Source organism: Pipistrellus kuhlii, unplaced genomic scaffold (genome assembly GCF_014108245.1).
Source record: "Pipistrellus kuhlii isolate mPipKuh1 unplaced genomic scaffold, mPipKuh1.p scaffold_m20_p_17, whole genome shotgun sequence".
NCBI classification, from domain to species: domain Eukaryota; kingdom Metazoa; phylum Chordata; class Mammalia; order Chiroptera; family Vespertilionidae; genus Pipistrellus; species Pipistrellus kuhlii.
Genome location: NW_023425482.1, coordinates 20,299,353 through 20,321,837, shown reverse-complemented (window position 1 = coordinate 20,321,837; position 22,485 = coordinate 20,299,353). Strand labels below are relative to the sequence as shown.

At 49.4% G+C, this 22,485-nt stretch overlaps 1 protein-coding gene across 6 annotated transcripts in view; it reads left to right on the top strand.

Moving 5' to 3' along the window:
- Positions 1-20,321, top strand: part of PRMT7 (protein arginine methyltransferase 7) — a 33,681-nt gene extending 13,360 nt beyond the window's left edge. For 4 of the 6 annotated variants that reach the window (XM_036441429.2, XM_036441427.2, XM_036441428.2 and 1 more), the window contains exons 6-18: positions 435-547; positions 5,791-6,032; positions 6,257-6,437; positions 9,569-9,696; positions 10,141-10,276; positions 11,159-11,242; positions 11,636-11,683; positions 12,325-12,414; positions 15,754-15,915; positions 16,929-17,003; positions 18,748-18,908; positions 19,773-19,869; positions 20,092-20,321. In XM_036441429.2, the coding sequence (XP_036297322.1) occupies positions 435-547; positions 5,791-6,032; positions 6,257-6,437; positions 9,569-9,696; positions 10,141-10,276; positions 11,159-11,242; positions 11,636-11,683; positions 12,325-12,414; positions 15,754-15,915; positions 16,929-17,003; positions 18,748-18,908; positions 19,773-19,869; positions 20,092-20,286 (1,712 nt within the window). In that variant the 3' untranslated portion in view covers positions 20,287-20,321. The remainder of the gene's footprint in view (positions 1-434; positions 548-5,790; positions 6,033-6,256; positions 6,438-9,568; positions 9,697-10,140; positions 10,277-11,158; positions 11,243-11,635; positions 11,684-12,324; positions 12,415-15,753; positions 15,916-16,928; positions 17,004-18,747; positions 18,909-19,772; positions 19,870-20,091) is intronic. The other 2 variants (XM_036441430.2, XM_036441431.2) reach the window with 2 other exon arrangements.
- The last annotated feature ends 2,164 nt before the right edge of the window (positions 20,322-22,485 follow it).

Sequence of the window (22,485 nt, the reverse complement as noted above, 5' to 3'; positions counted from 1 at the left end):
GATTCTGAATTCGAGGTATCAATGGAATTTGTCAGCCTCTCTTTCTTGCTTTGGGTTTTCTCTCCCTTTCTGCAGCCTAGATATATTTGAAGTACCAGCATTCAGTTTTTACTTTTCAAATAATTTTTGCTAATTTAATAATTAAGAGTTTAACTGTTCATTTGTATACAGGAAACTTGAAAGAGCAGTTGTACAGCAAACCCTCATATTCTCTTAACCAAGACTTAACAATTTTAGCATTTTTGTATATGTATATGGATTTTTTTGCTAAAACTGTTAGAAAATCAGTTGAGATATGACACTTCTAAATACTTCAGCATTTATATGTACTTTTGTTTTAATGACTTATTAACCTTTTATCTGGCATACATTTGCTGTTAATATTTTTTCTGGCTTGTTGCTTGTTTCTGACACTGTTTTCTTGTATTTCTCAGATGGTGACATGCCATGCCGTGCCAACATCCTGATCACGGAGCTGTTTGACACGGAGCTGATTGGGGAGGGAGCGCTGCCCTCCTATGAACACGCACACCGGCATCTCATGCAGGTAGAGATGGGAGCCTCCCTCCGGCGTATTGCTGTGATCTCGGTCAGCTTACACAGCTCTCGTTGATACGCCGTGCTCTTCACAGCCTGAGTCCTCAGTTCCTCTCCATATACCCTAAAACACCCTTTATTCCCGCAGGATTTTCCTTAATTATGACTTCTGTGCCTCTTGAATGCCAAGTCTGGGTAGGTTAGAGTCAAAAGGCAAGAAACTATCTTCCAATGCAATTCAACTTAGCCAACATTATTTGAGCGTCAGTGTGTAAAGTGTTCTAGCATCCAAGGAGCAGTATGAGACACCCTATTGCTCTAACCCGCCTAGTCAGCGATGGTGAGGGTTTGGTGGGCTGAATGGAGAGGCAGACAGAAGCACCACCGCCGTATGGTTTGGGACTGACAGAAAAGATCAGGGAGGCATGTAGAGGGGGTGGAATTTGGAAAGGCACCGGGGAGAGGGAGCGATGTCCCAGGTAGAGGGACCTGTTTGTAGGTCACTGAGAACATCGGCTGGGAAGGCAGGGGAACTGTGAGCTAATGGCAGAGAATGGAGGAGAAGGTGGAAAGCCTTGAAGGCCAGGCCAGTCAGGTGAAGGAGTTTGGTTCAGTGGCAGTCTTTGACAGTTTCTTTGAAAAGAGAGAAACATGTTGAAAATGTTATCTTGGAGATGCTGATTTTGCTTTTATTTTTTTTTATTTTTTTTTTTAAATAAGTTTTTATTGTTCATATTATTACAAATGTTCCTTTCCCCCCCACACACACCATTGCTCTCCTCCACCAGGTTCCCACCCCGCCCTCTGCCCTTTCCCCTCTCCCCATTGTCCTCATCCATAGGTGCCCAGTTTATGTTCAGTCTCTTCCCACGCCCCCCTCTCCCCTTTTCCCCAAGAATCATCAGTTCACTCCCCTTCCATACCTCTGATTCTATTATATTCAACAGTTAATATTGTTCATCAGATTTTTTTAATTTCCTTGGTTTTTATATTCACTTGTTGATAGTTATGTATTTGTTGTTCATAATTTTTATCTTTGTTTACTTTCTCTTCTGAAAGAACCTCCTTCAGCAATTCATATAATTCTGGTTTGGTGGTGATGAACTCCTTTAGCTTTTTTTTATTAGTGAAGCTCTTTATCTGGCCTTCGATTCTGAGTGATAGCTTTGCTGGGTAGATTATTTTTGGCTGTAGGTTCTTGCTATTCATCACCTTGAATATTTCTTGCCATTCCCTTCTGGCCTGCATGGTTTCTGTTGAGAAGTCAGCTGACAATCGTATAGGTGCTCCTTTGTAGGTTACTACCTTCTTTGCTCTTGCTTCTTTTAATATTCTCTCTTTGTCTTTTGCTCTTGGAATTTTAATAATGATGTGTCTCGGTGTGGTCCTCTTTGGATTCCTTTTGTTTGGAGTTCTGTGCGCTTCCTGGACTTGTAAGTCTAATTCTTTCACCAGGTAGGGGAAGTTTTCTGTCACTATTTCTTTCAGTATGTTTTTGATATCTTGCTCTCTCTCATCTTCTGGGACCCCCATAATTCTGATGTTGGTTCGCTTGAAGTTGTCCCAGAGGTTTCTTACATTATCTTCAATTTTCTGGATTCTCTTGCCTTCTAGCTTCTGTGGAGGAGTGTCTTCTGGGTCTTTATGTTCCAAATCTTTGACTTGATTCTTGCGATCTTCCCTTCTGTTTTTAGGACTCAGTAAAATATTTTTTATTTCAGACAATGTATTCTTTATTTCTTGTTGACTCCTTATTAATTCTAGTTGATCTCTTTTCATATCCTCATAGGCCTTATCCATCTTTTCTAGGAAATTCTTGAAAAACCTTATAAGCGTAGATTTGAACTCTATATCCAGACGCTTTTTGTCCTCCATTTCTTTCGTTTGTGATCTATTTTGTTGTCGCATTTCGCAGTTACTGATGGGACGCGGTTTCAGGGTGGAGCCTGCAGCTTTGGCTTTCGTCAGCCCCGCCCTATGCGGGTCCTTCAGTGCTCGCTGCCGGCGCCTCTGAGAGAAAGGTGCCCTTGATTTTCGCCTGCTGCCAAACAATCTATGCTCTCCCCTAATGAGCCCGGTATTGGGGTTCAGTTCAGTTGGAAGTGGAGTTGGAGGTGGCGTTCAGAGCAGTCTGGAGCCCCAGTCTCCCTCCCGTCAGGGCAATCTCGCGGCACAACCGACTGTCCCTTCTCTGCGCACCGTGTGCGCACTGCCGGGACCTCCTTTCGCCACTTCCCCGGGGTTCCGCCTTACAGCCCGGCTCCCTATGGCAGAGCCTGAGTCCCCGGGGTCTGGCCCAGAACCGGGTTCAGAGCAGTTGGGGGCCCAGCACAGTCGGAGCTTTTCTCTCCTTTCCGCTCGGGAACGCCCGCCAGGCACTCGGCCTCCCTCCTCTCTGGCTCCGTCCTCTCCGCGCGCCGCGTCTCCGTACCTTGGGCTTTTCCAGCTCCTCCAAGCCTCCTTCTGGTTTTCTCCTTGCTTCTCGCTGTAGAATTTCCAGTCAGTCAACCTTCCTGTAGTTCTGGGCAATGTCCGTTTTATATTTTAGTTGTATTTTATTGAAATTGTTGTGTGCGGCTGCGGCTAGGTGTTCACCTGGGCGCAGCCATCTTGGATCCCTGATTTTGCTTTTATTAAGGACATAAATAGGAACTGAAGACCCAGAGGCAAAGGCCAGCCAGAAGGCGTGTCTGCTGCTTCTGCTGGCGCCTGCCCTGTGGTCACTGAAACTGTTCCAGCCAACAACCCTTTTTGGGGTTCTTAGTGCTCTCAGAGAGAGGAAGGACGCTCCTTCCAGGGCAGTCAGGACCAGAGTCCACATTTTACAGTCAGCATGTGACTGTGGTTGTCCTGCAGGTCCCCACACTGTGTGAGCTGTCTCATTGTTTCCAAAATGTACATTCCTTTTCTAGTATCGTTAGTAGTAACAATTTCCATTTTTCCACTTTAAAACCACCAACTAGATAGATCCCTGACAGAGAACAAGGATATTTGGAATTTATAGTAATGTTGCCCACTTTGTCTTTAATTCATCATATTAAAAAGGTGGGCAGACAACTGTCCTTAGTTTCCTCTCTCAGCTGGCCTGGAGCAGCCAGGTATGCATTGTTCTCTCTAATCATTGTCCCACCTGCCATCCTGGACTTAGGGCTGGCACACAAAGACTTCTATTGCCCTGACCCTCTTCCTGTCTTTTTTAAAAATATATATATTTTATTGATTTTGTACAGAGAGGAAGGGAGAGAGATAGAAAGTTAGAAACATTGATGAGAGAGAGTCATCGATCAGCTGCCTCTTGCACACCCCCTACTGGGGATATGCCCGCAACCAAGGTACATGCCCTTGACCGGCATTGAACCTGGGACCCTTCAGTTCCCAAGCCGAGGCACTATCCATTGAGCCAAACCGGTTTCAGCCCTTTTCCTGTCTTATTGAACTGGGATGCTGGCATGTCTGACAGATAGTCCATGTAATGTTGACCCAGGAATTGATCTTAGAAGATGCATTTATTGAGCACCTTCATTTTGCCAGGCCCTTTTTTGGGTGTCAAGAATATGAAGGTGAGCTCCTGGAGAGGAAAGTAGGTGAGCAGGTTATCACAGCACAATTTGGGTTAAGCTCTGATGGTGGTCAGTAGGGTGAGATCCTGCCCTCTGATGTGGGAAGGTAGAGGGCTCCAGGAAGATGAAGCTCAAGCTGAGTCAGTCTTGAAGAGTGATCAGGTGATGGCCTGGCAGGTGTGGGGGTATTCACAGCAGAGGAGATCAGCATGCACAAAGAGATGAAGGTGAATTGATGTGGTGGCTCCCAGGTCCAGCAAGTAATTTGGATTATGGGTAGTGTGGGAGGTGGGGTTGGAGATGTGGCTGGATTGCTGGCAGGGCTAGACTGAGAAGGGCTGCCGTACTCCAGAAGGGTTTTCAGCAGGGAGTTGATTTATGCAGGCAGCCATGGAGAAAGCAGTTGGGGAGCAAGACCAGACGCAGATAGGTGGTTAGAGTCATCCAGGCGCTGGGCTGGGTGGGCCTCAGGTAAGGCCATAGAAATGGGCCTGAAGAGATAGACTTCGGGGAGGAGGAGGTGGTCAAGGGCTTGGTGATTACTTATATGGGGAGGCATTGAGGATGATGCCAGGGTTCAGGGCTTGGGTTCCTGTCAACTGGGAGAATGGGAGGAGCAGGCCCAGGAAGGTGAGAAGAGGGTGAAGTTGGATTTGCCCATTTTAGACAGAAAGAGTTTGATTTGTCTGAGGGTCAGCCAGGAAGAAAGGACCAAGAGGCCTTTGGTAAATGGTATTTGGTAAATGAAGGTGGAGTGATTAAGGTTAGTTACTCTTTCATGTGGAAGGAGAAAGAAGGTGGTCCAGACCAGGTCTCTGGGGACCCCCCTCTGTGAGGGTGGGCAGGGGGCACAAGAATCCAGCTAAAGCAGTGTTTCTCATCCAGAGCCATGTCTGGAGACATTTTTAGTGTCACAGTGGGGGTGATGGGGTGGGGGTGCAACTATTGTCTTGTGGGTGAGGCCAGGAATATTGCTAAATATTCTACAATGTCCTTGGGAGAGAGAGAGAAAAAAAAAAAAAAAGATCCTGCAACAAAGGATCTTCTGGCCTAAGAGGTCACTAAGAGCTGAGGTAGAGCATCCCTGTGCTTGGCATGTCCGTGTGCTAGCTGCTGTGAGTGTCCTCTTTTCAGCTGGGCTCCTAGTGCCTGGTGTGTAGAGGGTGGCAGTGAATGAGGTAGGAGGAAAACTGGGCGAGGAGAGTGGTTGGCAGTGCCTGGTGAGTCCAGGAGTCAGGTTACTTGAGGGTGGACCCTTGTCCATTGGTTGAGTGACAAGAAGGTTCTGGTGTCTGGGCAAGAGCTGCACTGAGGGAAGCTCTGAGCCCAGAGCCAGAACTAGTGCAGGGAGAATTGGACTCTTTCTTCCAAGTCTGTGTGGGAGTTAATCAGCACGGTGACAGTGAAGGTTTATTTTTGAAGTATTTAAGAGTGTCAGATAGCTACGAACTCAACTGATGACATAAATCATTGTCGGCATAACGTGTAATTCTTTTTCAAATCTACTTTCTTTTTTTCTCCTCTCCCAAGGGCATTGTGCTGAAAATAGTTGGGTATGCTGGAAAGGTGTTCGATGTTACTCAACTAGCCTATGAAGGAATAACCCTCTGTTGTTCAGTTGGAATTGTTGTGGGCCAGTGTGCCTGGTTTATTTATTTACTTATTTATTTTTTTACCTTTGACACAAACTTAGGAAGACTGCGAGGCAGTGCCTCACAGAGCAACCATCTATGCGCAACTGGTGGAGTCCAGAAGGATGTGGTCATGGAACAAGCTCTTTCCTGTCCGAGTTCAGACCAGCCTTGGAGAGCAGGTCATCGTTCCCCCCTTGGAACTGGAGAGGTGCCCTGGTGCCCCCTCTGTCTATGACATTCAGCTGAACCAGGTCTCGCCCACTGACTTCACTGTTCTCAGCGATGTGCTGCCTATGTTCAGGTACCAAGGAGCAGCCTAGGTTGATGGTACTTTGAGACATTGGGTGGAATGGGGGGGTCTTTGGAAGTTCTTTTTGAGTGGAAAGGAGCCCAGCTGATGTCACCTGCCTCTGAAGGCAGGAGTCCATTGCAAACAAGTCTCACTGCTGTGAGGTCACCATAAAAGCTTAAAAATGGAGTGTGTGAGCTTAAAATATGTTTAAGCCCCTGAATAATCTTCCACAGTGTGGACTTCAGCAAGCAAGTCAGTAGCTCAGCAGCCTGCTATAGCAGGCAGTTTGAACCTCTGGCGTCTGGCCAAGCTCAAGTGGTTCTCTCCTGGTGGGACATTGAAATGGACCCTGAGGGGAAGACCAGGTGCACCATGGCCCCCTTCTGGGCACACGAAGACCCACAGGAGCTCCAGGTAAGAGTAGGAGCTGAGCATGTTTTCATGTAAATCAGGAAACGTCCACCTTTTGTGATGGGAAAATAGCATGTTGACCCTTAGATTCACCAGAATGTAGAGCCAGAAGGGACTGTGTCAGAGTCAGTGTCAAAGAAGAGTTGTTGTTGTTGTTGTTGTTTTAAGGAAAGGCTATTGCCCTGCTGGTGTGGCTTAATGTTTGAGCACTGACCTATGAACCAGTTCACGATTTGATTCCCAGTCAAGGCATAAGCCCAGGTTGTGGGCTCAGTCCCCTGTGGAGGCAGCCGATTAACGACTCTCTCTCTCTCTCTTTTTTTAAATGACTCTCTTGTCATTAATGTTTCTCTCTCTCTCCCTTTCTCCTTTCCTCTTTCTGAAGTAAGTAAAATATATGTGTGTGTGTGTGTGTATACACACACACACACACACACACACACACACACACACACGAGACCTGGTGCACAAAATTTGTGCAGGGGTGGGTGGATCCTCCTCAGCCCAGCTTGCGCTCTCTCCAATCCGGGACATCCCTCTCACAGTCCTGGACCACTGGCTTCTAATCAGTCACCCACCTACCTGCCTGGTCCTTCCTAACTGCCCCCACCCCTGCTGGCCTGATTACCCCTAACAGTCCCCTGTCGGCCTGGTCATCCCCAACTTCCCCCCACCGGCCTAGTTGCCTCTCACTGCCCACCTGCCAGCCTGGTCATCCACGCAGCCTGCTGTTCAGTCATTTGGTCATCCTTCACTAACCCCCCCTGCTGGCCTGGTTGGAGGTAGCCATCTTGTGAGGATGTGGCAGTCAATTTGCATATCACCTCTTCATTATATAGTGCGGGGCACTGGCTTTGTTTTGATTTGCTCTAGGTATACGCAGGTGACTTAGGAAAGGCCTAACAGTCCTCACTTGCTTCTTGAGTTACTGCTTAGGCCGAAAGATTATGACTGCTGTGGGAATGTGGCCAGTTTCCTTGGCCTTGTGAGCTTCCCTCTCCAAACTGCTTCCAGGCCCCTGGCCCAGGTAACAGGCATGTATCCAGGCAGTGGATGTGAACGTCCCTCTTCTATAGCCTCTGTCCTCTGCAGGCTGAGTGTGTGAGAATTCCAGAGTTGAGATTGGCACTAGACTGCTTTGTTCCTCTCTAGGAGTGTGATGCTGCAAAATTACATGGATCCTCATGTAAGACATGCTGGAACCACATAATGTCCAAACCAAGACTAAGCCTGGCCCAGTGCTTGGAGCAGGGCCTCGTGTGTAGGCAGCAGTGGTGGGTGCTTGTCCCCCAGTCTCCTGACTGTCCGGCTTGTGTCCTTTACCGGCAGTAACTTTTGGACTGTTGGGAATTCGAGGAGCTGCTAATGAATCTCCCTCCTGACCTCACTAAACTGTTCTTGATCTGAAATCTGTTCAGCCTGTCTCACCTTAGACACAGTGGGTTGTCAGCAGCTCTTTAGCATCAGGCCCTGGAAGGCTGGTGTGTGGGAAGGGCACAGTGACAGGGAAGCACCGAGGGAACACCGAGGGCTGAGGGAAAGGCTTCTTTTGTCTTCGGATCAATTTGCAGAGTAGGGAAAGAACAATGGCTTTTAGTGAACCTTCTCTCCCCTCTCCTGTTATTATTTTTTCCAGAATGTATCTGGTTAGATTTTCACTTGTTAGCTTTTCTGTCAAATAGACAGCTACAGGGAATGCCATTCACCTGCTTTTTTAGTTACATTTAAGAGTGGGTGGAGTGTGATGTGGTCCTGGTAGGGAGGGTGCAGCAGTCGTCTCATCAGAGTTGAGCCAGGCACCCGCTGTTTAGGACAGTTATTTATTTATTTATTTTAAAAAGAGACTTAACGATTAGAAGAATAATTTTGTTCTTTATAAACCTCATTATATAGAACAAAAATGAGTTAAGTCACTTGAAGTTCTTCCATCCAAAAGAATTCCCTTTCTCTGCACCCTTTCCACATGCATGGGTTTTTGTCAGACCAATTTTTGTATTTTTCTGCTGTACCATAGTCTTCATATTCATCATTTTAAATGTCTGCGAGTTTCTGCCTAAGGAATTATCATTTCTGAACTGTTGCATATTTGGGTTGATCCCAGTTTTTGTGATTATAAATAATTCTGTAACAAGCATTTTTACATAACTATAGCTTTTAATTTTATTTTTAAAGAATAGTTTATTAGTTTTTAGAGAGAGAAGAAGGGAGAGTGAGAAATTTCAGTGTAAGAGTCGAACATCAATTGGCTGCCTCCTTTATGCCTCCGACTGGGGATTGAGCTTGCAACTCCAGCATGTGCCCTGATCAGGAATCAAACTGGCAACCTTTAGGCGCACAGGATGACATTCAACCAACTGAGCCACGCAGGCTGGGGCGGTTCTTTCCTTTTTTCTTCTTTCTTCTTTTTTTTTTTTCCACTTAAAAATAATTTATTAAACTGGTCCAATCTCTCAGTAAGTTTTCATTCAGGCTGTTCCTATAGAGATTCTAAGAGGTTTTGAGTCTTCTCTTTTCTTTGTTTTATTGTTGTTGTTTGTTTTTTCAGAATAGAATCCTAGATGTGGGGTTTATATCGATAGTATCAAAAAGGATCAACAAAGCTTATTAAAAAGTTGACTTTCAATCATTGTAAATCGTTTCACAATTTAGAGTTTTCCACATCTTTAAAAACCATTTAACTCAAAAGAATAAATAAAACCTCCTGTACTATTTCCCCAACTTTTTATTTTGAAAAATTTTAAATGCACAGAATAAGTGAACATGAATACTAATGTGGCCTTAGTTAAATTTACAATTGTTAACATTTGCCATATTTGCTTTCTTTCTGTCTCCCTTCCTCCTCCAGGCCCCTACCCCCATAAAAGAGGGTCAGGAATCTCCTCCCCTGAGTGCTTCTTCTTGAAACGGCTGCCCTAAACCACATTTTATCTTCCCAAAGCCAGTAGGTTCCAGCAGGCTTTCCAGCCATTAGCCTTTCTGACTTGAGAATTTTCTTCTTTATCTCTTTGGCCACAGTAGCTATCTGTTGTCCACACTGTGATCTCCCTGCAAACTGATTTGTGGCTTGGGTTTTGACTCCTGGATTAGAAGTGTTGCTCTTATAGTGACTGCTGATTCTTCACTTCCTATTTCAGTGGCGGGACCACTGGATGCAGTGTGTGTACTTCCTGCCACAAGAGGAGCCTGTGGTCCAGGGCTCAGCCCTCTGCCTGGTAGCTCACCACGATGACTACTGTGTGTGGTACAGCCTTCAGAGGACCAGGTATACCCCGAGCCTCGAGGGGTGGGCACTGGGCCTGGGACACTATGCATTTATGTAAATTCTCCTTTTATAGACTTTATGTGTCTATAATTGGAATTATAGAGGCATGAGTGGGCACATTTATATCTGAATAGAATAAGATAAGAGCAGAAGGCTGTGACTGGATGTGTTAGCACCTGTTGCATGTACTCAGAAGAGGTTGTGCCCATTGTGGGGCCCCTACCTGGAACAGACAGGTATGAGAATCTTGAATTAGAGAACCCTCCAAGCTCTAATGCCTCCTTGAGAGCCAGAACCTAGCACCAATCTAAGAAAGGCCTGTGGGTGTGTCCTCGGAGGCCCATCTTAATTTCTCTGGGGCAGGTCCCTGTGCCATGTTTTCATGCTCGCTGGTGTCTAGCAGGTCACACTCACCACTCTGTGTCTGTTCATTTGCTGGCCCAGCCCCCAAAAGAATGGGAGAACCCACCCAGCACGGCCCGTGTGCGACTGCCAGGCTCACCTGCTCTGGAACCGGCCTCGGTTTGGAGAAATCAATGATCAGCACAGAACTGATCAATATGCCCAGGCCCTGAGGACGGTATGTGTCTAGCCCCTTGGGTGCTTGTGGGCAAGAAGGAGATTGTCCCGTGGGTCCCAGCTCATTTGTTGTTTTTGCTTTCTGTGCTCCCTGGTCTGTCTGAGTGACTTCAGCCAGCTCCTTCCGGGTGGGTGCTCAGTGAGCCTGAGCCTATTCTGGGACTTCCTGGGGGCTTGTACTCTGCTCACCGGCGAGAGCCGCCAGCTGGCAACTTGCCATTGTCCCCTGCCTTTGTCCCCCTGGAATTTGCCTTTGTGGTCACCCACCAGCAATTCCTGTGGGTGATCTCAGTGGACCCAGCCACCCATTCTTCCTTTCATCTGCTGCCTCCTTTCTGAAATTTTCTAGAATGTAAACCTGGCCATGTAACTTTCCTCCCTAAAGCCTTTGCTCCCTGCTGCCTGTAGCAGGGGCCTCTTACCTGGGGACCACACATGAGATTTGGAGGGGTGTCTCTTGACTCCTTGGAGGAGTATGCAGAAGTATGTGTGTACATACATGCATTTTGGTGTAGCGAGGAACCTAGCCATCCTAAGTTTCTCTTAGATCTGTGCCCCATAAATATGGAATCCCTGTCTTTGGGGAGCCACTCAGCAGGCCCACAGCTGTCTGTGCTGTGACAGAGGCCTGTCATCGTGGTCTGGGAGGTGACCAGTGGAAAATGGGGCAGGCCCAGGTGGGCCTTCTAGGACAGCCTCCTGATCTCAGGGTCTGGGTCGGGAGAGGTGAGTGAGGTGGATGTGTCAGAGGATGGGGACTGGCTGCCACATGGTGTAGGAACACAAAAAGATCCAGCTGGGCAGTGGGATCTGTCAGTTTTCCAACTAGAATTTCTTGACATAAATTAAGAAAACTTGTGCTGAAGTTGCTCTTTCCTGGCAGGTGCTGAAGCCAGACAGTATTTGCCTGTGTGTCAGCGATGGCAGTCTGCTCTCCATGCTGGCGCATTACCTTGGGGCAGAGCAGGTACTGGGCATGTTCTGTTCTCTTAGCTTCCTGAGCGCAGCTATTGAGTTAGGGTGCCGTGTGGTCTGGGTACACAGTTCTGTAACTAGAGCCCTTTGCAGGTGTAGCTACCACCTGTGTAGCATGCTTGGTTCAGAGCTATGGGTTTATTGCCTCTGCGTGCAAGCAGGAGTCAGGCTACAACATTGACCTTGACCTGCAGCTCCACTGACAGCTGCCACCTTGCTCTGGGGTCAGTGCGGAGCATGGGTGCTGTCCAGCGGGTAATGAGCACAGGTGTGAAGGTGGTTAGGTGGTGTCTTCTGCCTGGGAATGATTTCGCCCCGTTTTAATCTTTAATTTTGTCCTCTGTTAAGTGAATCCCCTACACTAATAGCATGTTATTCTCTCTAGGTACTTACAATAGAGAGTTCAGCAGCTTCTCATAGACTGATGAAAAAGGTAAGTGATAATTGATGTTACTGAAATAATGAGGGGACCCGCAGTGCCTGCCTTCCCAAGTCTGACACTTACTGCTTTGAGGCAGTGTGGGTACCAGGGGCCCTGGGAGAAGCAGCAGCAGTCTGCTTGCTCCGGTCTGGCCTGGAAGTCTTCTAGGGCTGTCATTGATTAGAAACAGATGCATAGACTTCGTTTTGTTTTCTGGCTAAAGAAGTGTAAGCTTTTCTGCTCACTTGAAACTAAAAAAATTAAATTCTTCCTATGATTTGTTTCTGGGACGCCAGCGCCCAGGGAGTCATTGCTCACGGGTTGGGCTGTTCTGGTTGGTTCCGGGATGGCTTTCTCCTCCTGGCCAGTGATTGCTTTTGCTTTCCTCTCTGAAGGAGAGCCCACCTCCACCAGAACTGCTGGCTTGTTGCTAAGTCCTGTTGATGTGCCTGGGAGAGAAATTTCTTTTTCTATTGCATTTTGTTAGTGATCTCACCCCTGGTGTGTAGGATGCCCTGAGGGGAGAATTTCCACAAAGCAGATAAAATGGTGCTCTGGAACTAATTGGCCAGAAAGCTGCAGACAGAAAAAGCAATGTTGAGATTTTTTTTTTTTCTGGACAAAAATAATACTTTTGTTGTTTTATCTCTAAGATCTTCAAGGCTAACCACTTGGAAGATAAAATTAATGTGATAGAGAAAAGGCCTGAATTATTAACATCTGAAGACTTGGAGGGTAAAAAAGTGAGTAATGAGAGTTCACAGAAGGGGCACAGCACTCGATGGCCCCAGCTCTCCCCTCTCTTCTCCAGCCTCATGGACGGTCCCTTGTGGAACTCACAGCTAGGAAGTGGCCACCGTGGAGGGTGTGAGCAGGGGTGGCAGAGATGCCCGCTCAGCAGATACTTGCACCGCTCTGAACTCTGGCTAATCTCTGCTCCCTGAAGTGAGGGCAGCCGGTTCTGCTGGGAATAACAGCAGCACACGGTGTCCTCCTCCCTGTTCCTTTACAGCTCTCCCATGCGCTTTGCCTTCCTGTTTACCTCCTGCCTCTTAGTAACCTCTTAGTAACTAAACACAGTCTCCTGCATGCTTCCTCTCACCAGGCCCCTGGAGCCTGATAACCCAGGGCCCTCTCTCCTTTACACATTCCTTCTTAGGGTTTTAAGAAACTGCCTCTCCTAGGTTTTCTTCTTATTTTTCCAGTTCCTTCCTCTCAGTTCTTCGTGGGCCTCTCTTCCTTCACTTGATCCTTCCTTGGGAAGTTCTTGGTGCTCCCTCCTTAACTGTCATCTCTGTGACTCCTCTCCAGTGATAACATCCTTTTCCACATGGGAATCTGTGAGGGACAAATATATCTCCAAGTGTCAACTGGGTGTCTTTCCTCACATGTCCCGCAGGCCCTTAAAGCTGGAACCTGTCGTCTTTTTAAACAGATTTTTTGAGATATAATTGACATACCATCAAAGCAACCCATTTTAAGAGTACAATTTAATGATTTTTTAAAAGTGAATTTATACAGTTGTACAGCTATCAGACAATCTAGTTTTACAACATTTTCTTCACCCAGCCCCCAGCCCCAGGCAACCACCGATCTGTTTTTTATCTATAAACTTGTCTTTTTTGGGCATTTCGTATAAGTGGAATAATACAATATATGGTCTTCTCTGTTGGGCTTCTTTCATTGGACATGTCTTTGAGGATCATCTCTTTTTTGTTGTTAGTCCTTACGTGAGGATATTTTTTGGCTTTGATTTTTAGAGAGAGTGGAAGGGAGAAAAGGAGGGGAAGAGAGAGAGAGAGAGAGAGAGAGCGGTGGAGGGGGTGGGGGAGGGAGGAGGCATCGATGAGAGATACATATCGATTGGTTTGCTTCCTGCAGTTGCCCTGACCAGTACTGGGAATGGAACCTGCAACCCAGGTACATACCCTTGACAGGGGATTGAACCCACCACCCTTTGGTGTGCGGGCCGAGGCTCTAACGATGGAGCCATACTGGCCAGGGCAGTATTTTGTTCCTTTTTAATTCTGATTGGTACCCCAGTGTGTGACTGCCACAGTTTGTGCCTCCATTCACTTGTTGGGGTGTTGGTACTGTTTCCAGGGTTTGGCTGTTTCAGCGCTGCCAGGAACACTGGAACCTAAGTCTTTGTGAGGACACCTGTTTTCAGTCTCTTAGGGAGCTGCCTAGGCTTGGAATTGGCGGGTCATGAGGTATTTTTGTTTTAACCTTTGGAGAAACTGCCAAACTTGTCCAGAGTGGCTGTACCATTTTATATCCCCAATCAGGTATAAGTTTCTCCTTATCTTTACCAACACTTGTTGTCTGTTGTTTTTATTACGGTCCTTTAATGGCTGTGCAGTGATGTCTCATGGTTTTGATATGTATTTGCCTAATGATGTTGAACACATTTTCATGTGCTCATTTTTCTTCTATGTCTTATTTAGTGAAATATCTAGTACTCATATCTTTTTTCCATTTCCTCCTATGCCTTTTTAAAAAATGACAATTTATGACACATTGAAAACCACACTTAAGTGATTTATTATATTCATAAGGTTGTGCAACATTCACCCCAATCAACTTTAGAATATTTTTATCCTCCAAAAGGAGACCCTTGCCCATTAGCAGTCACTCCCTATTTGCCACCAATCTTCCCAGCCCTAGGCAACCACTGATGTACTTTTTGTCTGTATCAGTGGCTATTTCTGGACATTTCACGTAAATGGAGTCAGGCGATACGTGGTCCCTTTATGATTGGCTTATTTCAAGATTCATACACGTTGTAGCATAAATCAGTACTTCATTTCTTTTTACTGCTGGGTAATAGTCCATTGTATGGAATGGGGAATACCACATTTTGTTTTTCCGTTTATCAGTTGATGGACATTGGGGTTGTTTCTACTTTTTTGGCTACTATGCTGTTATGGACATTCCTATACAAGTTGCTCTTTCCCCCCGTCATTGATGAGGATTAAAAAGGCATTTAAATTCTGTAAGCCATTGACATGGTGCACGAGCTAGATTCCAGCTCACTGGGGTGGGTATCCTTGCCTTGTTCCCGATGCTGGGGGGCGGGGAGCACGCAGGACCAACACTTTCCTATCTTCATTGTCTTCCTTCTGCATCTCCGTCACCTCAGTCGGAAACCCCGACATCATCTTGGACTGATGCCCTGTCTCTTCAGCATCTGCCACGCCTTGGTCTCCCTTTTGCACACTCCCCACTCCTTATGGGACTCACCCAAGTCTCCTCCTGTCCCCGCTCCATCTGCAGGTGGTGTCCTCATAGGCTCCCTGGATGTCAGAGGGCTCTTTCTAAAACACACCCCTTCTCTGGTTAAAGGTTTAGTGATCCCCTCTTGCCTCCTCGGCACAGTCCAGTCCCCTGAACCTGTCACCAGTTGCCTTTGGGTGACCTGGCTCCTCTCCACCTCTCTGGCCTCACCCTTTACCACCTGCCCTGTGTGTTCATCGGGTGAGCTCCTGAGAGGGCCTCCTCTCCCACTGTATGTGCTTCTGTCCGTCCACTGTCTGGAGTCTTTTCTCTCCTGCTTTTCGGACTCTTACTCATGTGTTTCATGTCTGCTTCATTTACTCAGCACACGTGTACTGACCGTCTGCCCTGGGCCAGGCACTTTGCTCAGTGCTGGAGTTACTGTGCTGCCAATGTCCCCATTTCCCTTGTGAGAGAGAATGATGAACACTGAAAATTAATTGTCAAGATAAGTTTTGATGGAGATGTCCAGGGCCATCCTGGAGGCCCTTCCTGATGCTCTTACCTCTGAGGTCCTCCACATGCCCCTTCCAAGCATCTGTCAAAGCCTGTCATCCTCCGTGAGGACAGACCCAGCCTCACCTGCTCCCTCTTCCATTCAGCACTCTGGGGGGTGGGGCTTGTTTCTGTTTTTCGTCTCTGTATCCTCATGGGCAGGTGCAGACCTGGCATACTTCTTTGTTGACTGAGTGAGTGAGCAAATGAATGGCCTGTTACTTCCATGTACCCGTGAAACTTGTGACCTGTGTTTCTTTTCAGAAGAGTCCTTCTGATGTCTTGGTTCTGCTTCTCGCTCTGATCTCCAGGTCTCTCTCCTGCTGGGTGAGCCGTTCTTTACCACCAGCCTGTTGCCATGGCACAATCTGTACTTCTGGTACGTGCGGACTGCTCTGGACCAGCACTTGGGGCCTGGCGCTGTGGTGATGCCCCAGGCTGCCTCGCTGCATGCTGTGGTCGTGGAGTTCAGGGTAGGCTCCCCAGAGGTTTTTTGCAGACGGGTTTTCTTGCAAAGACTTGGGTGTCAATGGTGGTCCTCAGATCTGTGTGATTTGGCCTCTGCTTTTCTGTTTCAGCACCTGCTGGGCTGAATAGAAGATGCCTGTCCTTTTTAAAATGCAGTAATTTGACATATGAAATGGAATTGGCTATGTGTTGTCATTGTACAATATGGCTTATCAGGATAATTAAAATATATAAATTAAGAGTTTCAGAAGACGTGCTGTGCAGCTTGCTCTGCTCTCATTAGGAGTCCAGGCTGCCCTTGTTAAAAGCCTTTTGAGATGGGAGAGTCACCTTTATGTGAGAAAAAATTGAAAAGCTTCATTTTAATTTTCTCATCAAAGCAGAGCCACAGTCACAAAGTCATTTTGGGAAAGGCATTTTTATTAAAAGGATTTTAAAATGCTTTTAACCTGAAATGTCGAGTGAACCTCACTTGATATTTCTTTGATAAGAATGACTTTGTCCATTGGTAGCTGAGTGACCCCATCGCTTACTTACTGGTCAGGGCAAATGCAGGTTCCATTCCCAGTACTGGTCTGGACAAAAATCCAGGAGATAGAGGGCACCAAGTTGACTGGTCTGAGGGCTTCTGGTCCCCTCCTTCCTCTTCTCACGCTCTGTTTATTGGTACAGAGCCTTATAGATTTCTTCCTGAAGAAAATGGTGCTCAGGATGGACAGAGAGCAAGAAACTCCAGCCCAGTAGCTCTGGCCAGTTGTCTCCTTGTGGGAGAGGACTTGGGGTCATGTCACAGAACTGTCCTCAATTTTGGGGGGTCTCTTCTGGGCCCCCAACCTTGGGTGTCTCTTCTAGGCACGTGAAAACAGCACGATGTGCCTAAGGTTTGGGGCCGGGGCCACCCCAGCTTGACCTCACTGCCCCTCCTTATCTTGTTGCCACACTTCCCTGAGGCCCCGGTGGTGCAGACGTCAGGGTTCCCTGGCAGTGGGTGTGAGTGAAGACTGTGCCTTCCTTGTAGGACCTGTGGCGGATCCGGAGTCCCTGTGGAGACTGTGAAGGCTTTGATGTGCACATCATGGATGACATGATCAAGGTAGGTGGGACTGCAGCTCCCACCCACAGTGTTCCTCCCACCCACTCCCTATCACCACAGGCCTCTGACAGGGACGCCTGGCTTCTGTGGAGAGACATGAGTTGGGCAGTGTGAGCAGCATGCAGAGGGCTCTTCTGTTGGGGGCAGGTGTGTCTATTCTGCTTGGTTCGTCATGAGCGTTAGTCTGAGAGCCATTGTGTCTCAGGATCTAGTACTAAGCCATCCTTGGCCCCGTGCTCTAACCCCTGAGTCAGAACCGGTTGCCTCCCATACACGCCCTGCTCAGGGATTGAACCCACAACCTAGGTATGTGCCCTGATTGGGGATTGATCCAAAACCTTTTGGTGTAGAGGACAAGGCTCTAACAGCCACCCAGCCAGGGCTCTGCTCACATTTTTCTACAATGACTGTGGGTTGTTCACATAATTATACTCTTTGAAGTAAATAAATCTACCAGATATTTTCAGTTTGCATCTTACCTACCCCTCCACAGTTAACCACGGACTGTTCCATGCTTCTAGAAATCTGCTTTGTGCTGTGTCACCGCCCACTCCAGCCTCCTCTGACCACTTCTTAGGCTCCTTCTTGGCCTCTCCCTAAGCTGTCATGTGTTCTAGGTGCCCCTCAGGCCCCTATCCTTACCAGTCTCTGCCCCCTCTCTGTTGCAGGCTAATGTTTGCATTTGTCCTGAGCTCAGACCAAATAGCTAAGAGCAGTGGACTCTCCACTGAGATGCCCTGAGGCACTGTGACCTTGATGCTTCCAAATTCACATGCTCTTTCCCATCCCCAGCCTGGCTTCTTCAAGGGCTCCCATCCTCTGCCTGACACCATTTCATACCCAGGTGCCAGACACTGGGCTCAGGGCCTGGGCATCTTTTCACGCAAGTCCTCGCCTTCCCTTGCACTTGGTCATCAGGTTCCATAACCATCAGGTCATCAGTGAGCCCCCAAACCCGTTTTCTTTCCCTGCTGCTGCTCTGGTCTGGGCCACTTCCTCTCCTCTGTGACCATGCATCCTCCTTCCTCCGCCCCTCAACCATCCCCCACTTGGAGCTCAAATAAACCTGTAGATCTGAGTATGGCCCTGCCTACTCATGTGGGAAAACCTGTGAGGCTCCCTGTCCCCTGCCCCTGCAGAGTCACCCCTTCAGAGTCACTGACCCCTGCTGCTAGGCCTGCTCTCTCCTCAGTTTTGTCCACTCTCCTTGCAGCCAACTCCTGTGTGACCTTAGGAGGCAACTCCGAGGTCCCCACTCCAGGCAGCTCTATTGCCCAGCCCTGTCTCTGAGGGAGGTCAGTGCTCCTCAGGCACCATGGTTGCCTGTCTCTGCATTGTCTAACTGGGATCCTCACGTGGGGGTGATCTGTCAGCTGTAGTGCTTAGTAAGGGCCACTAACAGGCGAGTGTCCAAGCACCAGGTGTTGTCATCATTGTAGACATTTGGTCCTCAAAGTAGTTTGTGAGATAAGCAGTGTCATCCCATTTTACAAAGGGAGAAAGTAAGCCCTAGAGAGGTGAAGTGATTTGCTGGGGAGACAGCTCATGAATGGCACAGGGAACAGGGAAGCCAGGGGTCTGTGAGGACCCACTGCCCCATGAGACTGTGGCATTTACCCTGAGGGACTGTCCATGGAGGCGAGAGGCCACTGGCCTGGACCCTGGAGGTGGGGACATGAGCCCTTTACCCTGGGGCCAGCCTGGCCCTGTCTCTGCAGAGCCTCGAATCTCCTTCTCTCCTCAGCATGCCTTGGACTTCAGGGAGAGCAAGGAGGCCGAGCCCCACCCACTGTGGGAGTACCCGTGCCGCAGCCTCTCCGACCCGCAGCAGATCCTGGCCTTTGACTTTCGTCAGCCAGTCCCCCCGCAGCCTGTCCGTGCTGAGGGCTCCATCGAGCTGACGAGGTGAGTGTTGGCTCCTGGGTGGCAGTGTTGGAAGGAAATAAGGAGGTGGGGAGTGCCTGCTTTCTGTCTAGCAGTTACTGCCCATGTGGCTAACCACTTGGCCTTCCTCGTCGCAGCCTTGCCCTTCTTGGTCTAAAGTGGCCCTGAGTGTGTAGAGGGTCCCCACAGCCTCTGGGTAGGAGGCAGTGCCAAAGTGATCTTTGCTTTTCCCTCTGCATATCAGTCTCCCTTTGAGCTAACAGCATGTTGGATCACAGCTGCAGAGAAATGTGAATTTGGTTGCTATGGTTACCCATTGGACCATTTTTCTCCTGGGAACTAAAGCAGGTTAGGAATTGGTGAGGGCACTCATTGTGAGGCATGGCCAGGCCCACCCAGCCCAGCTCCCTGCATGGGAGGAGCTGCTGCTCCCAGAGGAAGAGCCCCCTGGATGCAGCCCTGAGCCCAGGGCCCTTTGGGGCTCCTCTGACGAGGGGAGGCAGGCAGAGACCATCTGGCCTGCCATCCAGGGTATCAGGAGGGTTCTTCCAGCACGCGGTGCCAGGGCTGTGCTCTGAGCCCTGGACCGAGCCTTTCTGTGACCGCAGGCTAAGGAGGCTGGTCCTGGGTCTGCCCTGCCCTGCCCCGCCCCGGGCTTACCTGAATACGTGGCCAGGCTGTGAGGAGTGAGGGACGCTTTGAGTTGTAGCTTTCTCGTTCAGCATTTTACTGAGTGGCTTTTAGGCAGAGTGTCAAGAGCCTCCTGACTGGGCAGGTGGGAGTGGGGAAGAGCAGAGGTTTCTGGAAAGCAGAGGGGAGCCATGGCCATGCTCACCCATCCCTTGTGGTGCTGTTTCTGTTTGACCAAATATCCCCCTCCCCCAGGCCTGGGAGGAGCCACGGGGCTGTCCTGTGGATGGAATACCACCTGACCCCGGACAGCACCATCAGCACCGGCCTGCTGAAGCCCGCAGAGGACAAGGTACCGCTGTGCACCTGGGCCCAGAGCGGCCGACCCTGAGAGCCGGTGCTGTTGGGGGGGCCACACCGCCATGGTGCTCTGGGTGTTCCTGGGACACGGTCAGCCAGATGGGAACCTGGTCTGAGCAGAAGCTTCCCGCCTCGAGCTTTTAGCAGGGGAGGCTGGCCAGAAGAGGGCTTAGCTGCCGACCACCCTCACCGCCGTCTGCTTCTCCCGCTGCAGGGATACTGTTGCTGGAACCCACACTGCAAGCAGGCCGTGTACTTCTTCAGCACCATGCTGGACCCCAGAGCGCCTCTGGGAGGCCCGCAGACAGTCAGCTACACGGTGGAGTTCCAGCCCCTCACTGGAGATGTCTCTATGGATTTCACACTCACAGATACCCTGGGTGATGGGCATGGACTGACCCTCCTTTAAGAAATAAAGTGGCCACAGAAGCTCCGGGCTCTGAATGGTGTGGCTTTCTGGGAAGGAAGTTGAAGGTGCCTCTCCTTTCAGGCCCCAGCTCAATTTCTGTGTATGGAGACCTCTCCCCCTTTTTCATTTCACACTGCTGGCTGCTCGCGCCAGGTGTGCCAGGCAGCATGGGCTGCTGGCTGGTTTGAAGCCGGGAGGGGGCAGAGAGCCCACTCTCAGTGGTTCTGATGTGCTCAGAGAGCTCTACGGCTTCAGAACCACTTCTGGGCCTCATGTGCTGAGGCGGCTGGCTGCCCGTGGTGGTCACCAGCCTGGCCAGTGCCCTGGGACTTCTGCCTGGCTCTGGCTAGCAGGAGCTCCCAGGGGCCGAGATGCTGACTCATGGCTGGGCTGAGGACCGGGCTCTGGCCCTTTCACTCGATCGGTAATGTCACCAAGCCTCTGGCTTTAGTGTGCAGCACCAGCAGGTGACCAAACCTGACCACGGACACCAGGCTGCTGTTCAGAAGACAGGGAGGAGGCTGTTCCCAAGCAGTTCCTGAGACGCAGAACCAGGAAGCCAGCCGCCAGGAGAGGGCGCCAGGAGGTACCACCCTTTCCCCGTGCCCCCCTTTTACAGAAGGACCTCACATCACCTCCGAAGCCTGGGCAGATGAGTACACTGCTTCTCCCCCTGACCCTCAAAATGCCCTTTTGCTGTTTACCACCTGCCCCAGCTTGGGTCCGGCCCCAGCTTGTTGCTCAAATAAGTGAAGAACACCAGCCTTGAGCCTCACAGTTTTATTTTCTCCTTGTGATCCATCCTTCCTTTCAGCACCAGTAAAGGAGAAAAACACCTCTCTTTTCAAAATATTTTATCAGGTGAAAGATTGTTTTTCTTCTAGGGAAGAATCGTCTGGATATATATTTGATTATGTTTTTACCAAAACCTTAGGTGTGCTTACCATATAAAACCCCTAATGTCCCATGAGGATACAATACAGAAAAAAATACAGAAATTAAAAAAGTCTTTTTTAAAACAGTATTTCTAAATCTCAGCAAGTTAATACAATAGTTAAAAAGCATCAAGATTAATATTCATACTTAAAACTTAAGGTGGTTTGGACAAATGAAATGACCATTTCCTTCCCAAGCTGACCCTGCCTCCTGGCTTCTCTGGAGGAGGCTGGGTCCCGGGCAGGTGCGGGACCTTGATTGGGGATTTGGGTAACCCCTCTGTCTACCCCCCCCCCCCAGGCCAAACACACAGAATATGAGATCCTGGCAATGATTCTTTTCTTTTTAAAAATTAAAATGGCAAAGTCTGGCTTGTGCACGGCCCCTGGAGTCCACAGGCTTCAAGAAACGTGTGGTTGGGTGATGGCGGCCTCGGTACTGAGGAGTTGCTAGGGGAGCTGGGAGGTGGTACACCAGGGCCGGCTGTAGAGGCGACCTTGTTAGGACAGGAAGTGACTGAGGCACAGGGAGGTATGACTTGCCTAAGGCCGCCCTGTGAGAAGAGAGAAGCATGTGCCCCTGCACAGTGGCCCCCATCCAGCTGCCCTGGAGGGAGGCAGCCCCCGAGGGCTGGGCGCCATGAGGTTTCTCTGCTTCAGGAGCCCTCGCCTGTCTCCCCTGCGCTCCTGGCTACTCTGCCAAGCTGCAGCCCGGGGTCCTTGGCTCAGCCCCACCACCTAGGCATTGTGCCTGCCCAGTGGGACCCTCCCTGTGTGAGTAGATTCCTGGACACTCCTGGGAGTAGGGGCACCGCAGAGCTCAGGTGGGACTGTGTCCTCAGCGGCGAGGAGCCCCTCGTGGCTCTGGACCCCAGGGGCAGGGCTGGGAAGTATTGAAGCCCTCAGCTCTGCCACTGCCTTGGCCAGGTGGGTATATAGCTTGTCCTCTCCCAGCACAGGACCTGACCTCTTGCAGCTCAATGGGAGACAAGGCACAGTGTCGGCGCACCGACACCAGAGGGTCTTAGTATGCTCCCCAGCCCTGCTGGGCAAAGCTGGCTTCAAGCTAGGTGGGCACAGGTCAGCGTGCTGTGAGAAGGGGAGACAAGTGGGGGTTGTCAAGAACAGTCCCCTGAGCCAGGGTAGCTTCACACTGGAAATGGACACAGCTTCTCTGTGTGACTGTAGGGAGCGTCGCCAGGTGTTCATAAAGGCAGGTGGGCGGAGGCAGTGCTGCCATGCGGTGATGGGCTGCAGGCCTCAC